Source organism: Branchiostoma belcheri, unplaced genomic scaffold, assembly GCF_001625305.1.
Source record: "Branchiostoma belcheri isolate BF01 breed outbred unplaced genomic scaffold, Haploidv18h27 scaffold254, whole genome shotgun sequence".
In the NCBI taxonomy this organism is placed as follows: domain Eukaryota; kingdom Metazoa; phylum Chordata; class Leptocardii; order Amphioxiformes; family Branchiostomatidae; genus Branchiostoma; species Branchiostoma belcheri.
This window is the reverse complement of record NW_017803859.1, coordinates 3026-10094: the sequence shown is the minus strand read 5'-3', so window position 1 is coordinate 10094 and position 7069 is coordinate 3026. Positions and strand designations below refer to the sequence as shown.

The following is a 7069-nucleotide window of genomic DNA, read 5'->3' as shown; positions in this document are numbered from 1 at the left end:
TATATATATATATATATATATATATATATATACATAAATATTTTGCGTACGCAGAACAAGCTGTTATTTACATGCATTACGTTTCCAAGGAACACAATCCTCAGTTTAAAATGTCTAGTTTGTGTTTTTATACATTTATTCCACTTATCTTATGTCCTTTGTCCACGTGTCTTATTGTCCATTTTAGGAACAGATGTAACTGAGGCCGCCACTACTACACCCCTGGTTGTTACAACCACCACGCCTGATGTTACAACCACCACACCTGCTGTTACAACAACCACACCTGCTGTTTCATCCACCACAACTGCTGTTACAACCACCACACCAGCTGTTTCAACCACCACACAAGCTGTTACAACCATAACGCCTGCTGTTACATCAACCACACCTGCTGTAACATCAACCACACATGCTGCTACAACCACCGCGCCTGCTTTTACAACCACCATGTCTGTGAGCACAACCACCATTACAACTAATGGTGCTGCTAACATGGTGACCACTGCGATGTCAGGTGAAGCGCCGCTAACCACCAGCCGGCCGGGGGAGGGAGAATCCGCCGCCGCTAACAAGGGCGAGGCACGGGGAGGGGCGGTAGCAGGCGGCGTGGTCGGGGCGATGGTTCTTGTGGGAGCAGGACTAGCCGTAAGCGGGTTCCTGATGTACAAGAAGAAGAACAATGCCACCGTGGAGCCTTCACCCTAAAAAAGGAAAGGCTGTTACAGTCACCAGTTACAAATTTACAGACACAGAAGAGGCACAGCACAGATAGGCAGGGTCCGATTTGCCCCGTTAGTATTTACCAGAAGCTCTTATGAAAAGGTACAGATCACTGAGAATTTTATGTCGAGCACAATGGTGTGTGAATGGTTTTCAAGCACCGGGGGAAGTTTTTATTAGTGTTTAGCACCAAGGACAGGTATTTTTCTGTGTGATGCGCTTGCGTGTTTATGTTTTTGAACATATGGTATTTTAACAACACGAACATGTGCGTTGACTTTGGTAACTTTTGTCACAACAGGGGCAGGTGTTTTCGTTTTTGTGTGGGTATATTTTAGCACCAGATTCAAGAGACATGCTTGTCTTGATATATTGTTCAGACAAGTTTGTTTGAATGCTAATGGTTTTCAATGCAAGTAATGTTCGTTTGATATTTTGTTATGTTTGCATAGTTATGTACCATTTTATAAGTGTATATATACTAAGGCTATAGTATTACATGTACATGTACAATTGCATTAACACAGAGTTAATAAAACTGTGTGAAACAAATAGTTTCGGATTTTATTTTGTAGACTGTACAATTCAAGAATGACGATCCAAAATGGATAGCTTGAATATATACGAAGTCATTTTATGGCGTCATTTTGTTCTTACCAATGGCAACAAAAGTCTAAGTTGACCTTGATATTCTATTAAAGACACTTCTTTTGCTGACGTTTGGTTGTATTCCTGAATTTTGCGGATATATTTAAATGAATTGCGTGCTCAAAAGCAGCGACACCTGACTGTGCTCTACAATGTGAACCATTCAGAATTGTCTCAAGAAAGGTGACAGACGGTCGCCGATAAGTCTACTGGATACAAGCCTCCAAACGCAACACAAACGGACTAAAGGTCTTCATAATTGTGAACGTTATATGAATATGTGAAAAATTACAGAGTTTAGACGTATGGTCCGCCATCTTGGATTTTGACTGATGACGCCATCAAGTTAGCATATATTAGCATTATGAGTTTTCCAAAAAGTGCCTGTCAGAAACCCGTTGCCATGGTAACATGAAAAATAAGGAACTTATCTAATTAATATGAACTTATTTCCAGATATATTTTTAAGAAAAGTCACCAAATTTGACTGTTCTAGCATAAGCCGTTCAGGCGCTATCTGAGATGAAAGTGGGCGCGGGCCTCACCCCCCCCCTCCCCGTCTGACTGCTGCCAAGTTTACGACAAGGTAACAAAAATTAGGCCTTTCTGGCCGTCAAGTAGAAGAAAGCTGACAGGTCAGCTACATCTACGTCCAGGTTGTTGAAGTGTTGTTTGATTTTAATGTTTGTAAAACCAAACTTCTCCAGACTTTCGCGAAGGAATTTTTCGTCAATAGGAACATTGTAGAATATTTCCTTCCCGACCATGTAGATGGTACCATTCAGGGTGCCTATAAGAATAAGACCCCCGCCGGACTTCACGAGTGAAGCCAAGTTTCCCAGACATGCGCAGTATTCTTCCTTGGTCTTGCAGGCCGAGTCCACACAGAGAGAGGAGACAACGACATCGAAAGGCTCCGAACTGTGGCGGGGAGAACGTTGCATTAGTAAAAACCTAAACCGCTGTATAGGCAACCACATATGTTAATGCTATTCACAGTACAAAATCTCACCTCTATAGTAGAAAGGGGTAATATAATGTATTATCATATCTCAATGTGACGTATCTTCACTTTACCGCCATGCTATGTCCCGACGCGATTCCCTGTGCATTGGCCAATATATATCAAAAGCTTTACGCAAAGAAATCATAATATATCCAACATAACAAACTAACGTACATTATCATGTTATCCATATATGTATTGCATATCATATAAACCGTATAAGCTACTAAAAACGTAGAGTCTTGTCTGTACTTTTAAAGAACTTCTGTTAATAGTTATGTAATCAATTTTCCATATATTGTATCTCTTATATCAAATAGTGGAATTATGTTTGTCTTGATATATACAACTCATAAGCATCCCTGTAGACGTTAGAGTATATATTAGTTTTATATGTATTACCTCATAAGAATTTGCCGTGTTTGTTGTGCATGATTGTTGTTGTGCAATTAAGTTTGATTTTATTTGCCAGAGGAATGATTTATATCTTCTTCTAAAAAATCAGTTTAGGTATTGTTAACAACAGCTAGTTTAGTCTCTACTTAAATAATATTTCTGTGACTGTCATTGAAAATTTCTGTGCATATTTTAGAGAGTTTGAACCTTTGTGGTGCGAGTGGATTGGGCTGAGTGACGTCACAGGGCAGGACAGCCTTCACTGCTGAGCGCAGACGGGACGCGATGTCATCCGGTGTGGTACTAAATAGAAAAAAATTCGTTTTCTGTGCCTTGCTGTCCATTGAAATATACTTTTACATCATGTATCAGAGTCAAATTACAAAGCAAAGGGTCACAAAAATCTTACTATGTTCACTTTACAAAGCAAAGGGTCACAAAAATCTTACTATGATCACTTTACAAAGCAAAGGGGCACAAAAATCTTACTATGTTCACTTTACAAAGCAAAGGGGCACAAAAATCTTACTATGTTCACTTTACAAAGCAAAGGGTCACAAAAATCTTACTATGTTCACTTTACAAAGCAAAGGGTCACAAAAATCTTACTATGTTCACTTTACAAAGCAAAGGGTCACAAAAGTCTTACTATGTTCACTTTACAAAGCAAAGGGGCACAAAAATCTATGTTCACTTGACGATCTCTAAGAAATTTTAGTCTTGTAAGAAGGGGTTACGTACCTGCCTCCCTCCATCTTGCTGAGGTACTGCATGTAAGAACCAAAATCAAAAGCACCAGGATCGTCTTGAAACCACGTGTTTAGCTCGTCACGACAGGTCTATTGAGAGAAGACGAAAAATTTCCTAAATAGAGATGCTTTTTGAAAGGAATAAGAGAGGAAACATGTTTGAACTTTTCATAATATCGAGAGGGAAAAACATCATTACAAATTATAGTCATGCCAAACTCTTTTACAAGTCTTTTTGATGATAGTAGCACAGTCTAGTTGCCCCAACGGCAGTACCTTGACTGCTATGGGACCGGTTAAGTGAGGTGAGGAGTACAAAGGTATGTCGATGAAGGTTAGACATCCAGGTAATAAGATACGACAAAAAAGTAGTTACTCAAGCAACTAGATATGAATTTGGAAAGGTTTTACCTGTAAGTAATCCGAGCACGTTATGTCGGGGAAGTACTTGCTTGCGCTTAAAACACTGATGATGTTTGGACCGGTGCCAACATCCAAAAGGCGCTGTCCTTTGAACTGACCTGAAAGACAATACATGTCCTAGTAAAGCTTTTAGACATAGTGTCTATGATAAACGTTAAGGTATGCTACCACTATTATTACAGTAAACAAACGCTGGAGGCCTGACTTGCAGGGCGGATTCAAGTCACGCCTAATTAAAGTCGCCTGATCTGATTTCCTTTTCACCTGATCTGACAACAAAGGTGACAACAAAAAAGGTACAGAATGTAAAATATTAACTAAAGTTGCACAGTGTATGAATAGATCTCTGGCTTGATCTCCATTTCTACCTATGAATGACACCATGTGAATATTTTGCATGACGTAGTCACCGAAATTTAAAAAAAATATTGTCTTAAAAAAGTCTAAGCACATACTGTTCTCTCCAAATTAGCCTCTCCCCACATAAAACCACTCAGATTACAAGACACCCCAAGGTAGCCTCTCCCCACATAAAACCACTCAGCTTACAAGATACCCCAAGGTAGCCTCTCTCCACATAAAACCACTCAGCTTACAAGATACCCCAAGGTAGCCTCTCCCCACATAAAACCACTCAGCTTGCAAGATACCCCAAGGTAGCCTCTCCCCACATAAAACTACTCAGCTTGCAAGATACCCCAAGGTAGCCTCTCTCCACATAAAACCACACAGCTTACAAGATACCCCAAGGTAGCCTCTCCCCACATAAAACCACTCAGCTTACAAGATACCCCTAGGTAGCCTCTCCCCACATAAAACCACTCAGCTTACAAGATACCCCAAGGTAGCCTCTCCCCACATAAAACCACTCAGCTTACAAGATACCCCAAGATAGCCTCTCCCCACATAAAACACTCAGCTTGCAAGATACCCCAAGGTAGCCTCTCCCCACATAATAAAACCACTCAGTTTACAAGCAAAGAAAAGGCCGCAACTTACACTAGTCGACACATATGCTTAAAGGTTATCTGTTGGTATATACTAATCATAACACTTCGTGTAACTTCTCTTTGTCGCCAGCTTTAGGTCCAAAAGACAGGGACGGAAATTTAAGCCTAGGTGAAAAATCCTGTTACCTGACAAAAACGTCTGGTGGTGGGTTTTGATTAACCAGTGTCTGAAATCTTTCCCATCGTCTTGTTGTGGAAAGTCCCGATAGTAAGTGTCCAGAAGACCCCTTGGCTGGAAAAAACGGACATAATCTTCACCTGGCATGCGGAGAGGCACATCGGCGTCGGCCATGTTTGGGAACTACAATGCACGTAAAGTACTGCCGCGTATTTACATACCTTTCTAGGTCATTGACCTTTAACCATGATTTGAGCTGGAATTACAGGCTTCTTTTGCAAGGACAGGAAACCACCCAGTGAAATTTACGTGGGCCGCCTTGTTACAGGTGCAGCACCATAGATACACAATTCAGATTCGCAGCATTAGCTTGGATGGGAAATACCTGCAACTAAGCCAGGCTATAGCTACCACCGCCAAGTTGTTATATAAAAACAGCCATTTTTTACCAACCGAGAATGTGCGACAATACCTCAAAGTCAATGATAAGGTATACTCTGGACATTTTCACGTGTAACAAAACGTTTAGTGATAGTAATGCTATGGACATCTGACCCGCCACAACAACCTGGAAGGAAAGCGACTGCGAGGTAGATAGAAGAAAGTCTGGCAGGAAAACATCAAGGACTGGACGTTCCTCACCGTCCCACAACTCCTTACAGTAACCCAAGACAGGAAGACCTGGCTACACCTCTGCAGCAAAGTCTGCCTTGTCCCCCCGATGACCAGTGTCGGTCATGGGACTAGGTAGGTATAGTGAAATTCAGGTTTGTACTCCGAAAGAGTGTTGTGATCAACTGTGTCTGTACGGACTTTACATGTGGCTTCGTAACAACCCCGGTTCTTTTTAATTTGGATCTTGCATCCAGTACCTCAGCAAGATGAAAAGGGGCAGGTATGTAAGCATCCTGTCACAAGACGGCGATCGCTAGGCTGAGCGACCAAAATTCGTGACCCTTGGTTTTGTAATTGAAATCGTACACACGATATACTAGTATGTTTAATTCATTTAAGGGCAGCTAGATAATGAAAACGTAATGAATTTTTTTAGTACCACACCGAGGGACATCGCGTCTCGTCAGCGCTCGGGAGGGAGGGTTCAATCAAGCCACTCAGCCCACGAAGGTGAGGACAACCAATACCCAAGGATATACCATAATACCCTTTTCTACACAATTACGATACCTCGACTGATTTTATCTTAAATTACTATTTAAAAATAGCAGTAATCATTCCAACTGAATAAATAAAAAGAGATTATGCCCTGCAACTTTACAGGTAAGGTTTTGTACAGTAAGTAGAATTCAGTTGCCAGTTACCTTTACAATTGCTATTCATATTTTGTTTTTATGTCATGTTTGGAAATGTAAAGTAACGTAATTATTAGCAATTCTTAATTTTAAGTTCAATCAGATAGTACTGGTGTGGCTGTACCTATAACGTATGAAAAAGTTGCCCAACGTACATAAAAAAAATATGAAATTGAAGTCATAATGTAGCGATGCCAGAGAACTAATTAGATATGAAATATTAACGACTATGACTAAATGAAATAAAAGGCTTTATTCTTACTGTATGCCAAAAAAACAGTTACTCAAGCAACTGGATATGATTTTGAAAACGTCAGACGTTTCAGCTAGTATCCACTAGCTTTCGTCAGTGACTGAGAGACCAGAGGGGAAAGCAGGTTTATATACACAACCTGTTAATTGATATGCAAATAAAGTGAAGACAAATTTTTGGAAGTAAGCTTTATTCTTACTGTTTTTTTTTCTTTTCAAAAAAGCATATTATCTACACTGCGCAATCATTTTGGAACATCCCTAATGAGTTATGGGGCAGTGCCTTAGTCGCGTCGTCCTACAATGGCCTCTCTACTTATCCTACACTATCCTACCACTTGAGACGTCTTTCCATTATAACCCCATACGTATTCCCATCCTTATCATTCTAACATCGATCTTTAGTAGACACACTTCGAAGTCGGTTTCACCGT

The 7069-nt window shown here is 40.5% G+C and overlaps 2 protein-coding genes across 2 annotated transcripts in view; one reads left to right on the top strand and one right to left on the bottom strand.

Moving 5' to 3' along the window:
* Window positions 1–708, top strand: part of LOC109471683 (adipocyte enhancer-binding protein 1-like) — a 2710-nt gene extending 2002 nt beyond the window's left edge. Inside the window, exon 4 of the mRNA XM_019771021.1 lies at window positions 188–708. Within this exon, the coding sequence (XP_019626580.1) occupies window positions 188–708 (521 nt within the window). The remainder of the gene's footprint in view (window positions 1–187) is intronic.
* A 1176-nt stretch (window positions 709–1884) lies between these two features.
* LOC109471698 (nicotinamide N-methyltransferase-like) lies at window positions 1885–5247 on the bottom strand. Its single transcript, XM_019771036.1, has 5 exons — window positions 5082–5247; window positions 3934–4043; window positions 3515–3612; window positions 2981–3076; window positions 1885–2292 (listed from the first exon to the last, which is right to left on the bottom strand). Exons 1-5 carry the CDS (start codon window positions 5245–5247, stop codon window positions 1968–1970), a joined length of 795 nt encoding a protein of 264 aa, XP_019626595.1. The 3' UTR covers window positions 1885–1967.
* Window positions 5248–7069: the final 1822 nt, after the last annotated feature.

Excerpts from the sequence above, each read along its gene's own strand:
- LOC109471698 (XM_019771036.1), bottom strand. The coding sequence starts at position 5,247 with ATGGCCGACGCCGATGTGCCTCTCCGCATGCCAGGTGAAGATTATGTC. Across the intron at positions 3,613-3,933 it reads CGTGCTCGGATTACTTACAG|ACCTGTCGTGACGAGCTAAA; the intron begins GTAAAACCTTTC and ends TTCTCTCAATAG. Across the intron at positions 3,077-3,514 it reads AGCAAGATGGAGGGAGGCAG|TACCACACCGGATGACATCG; the intron begins GTACGTAACCCC and ends TTTTCTATTTAG.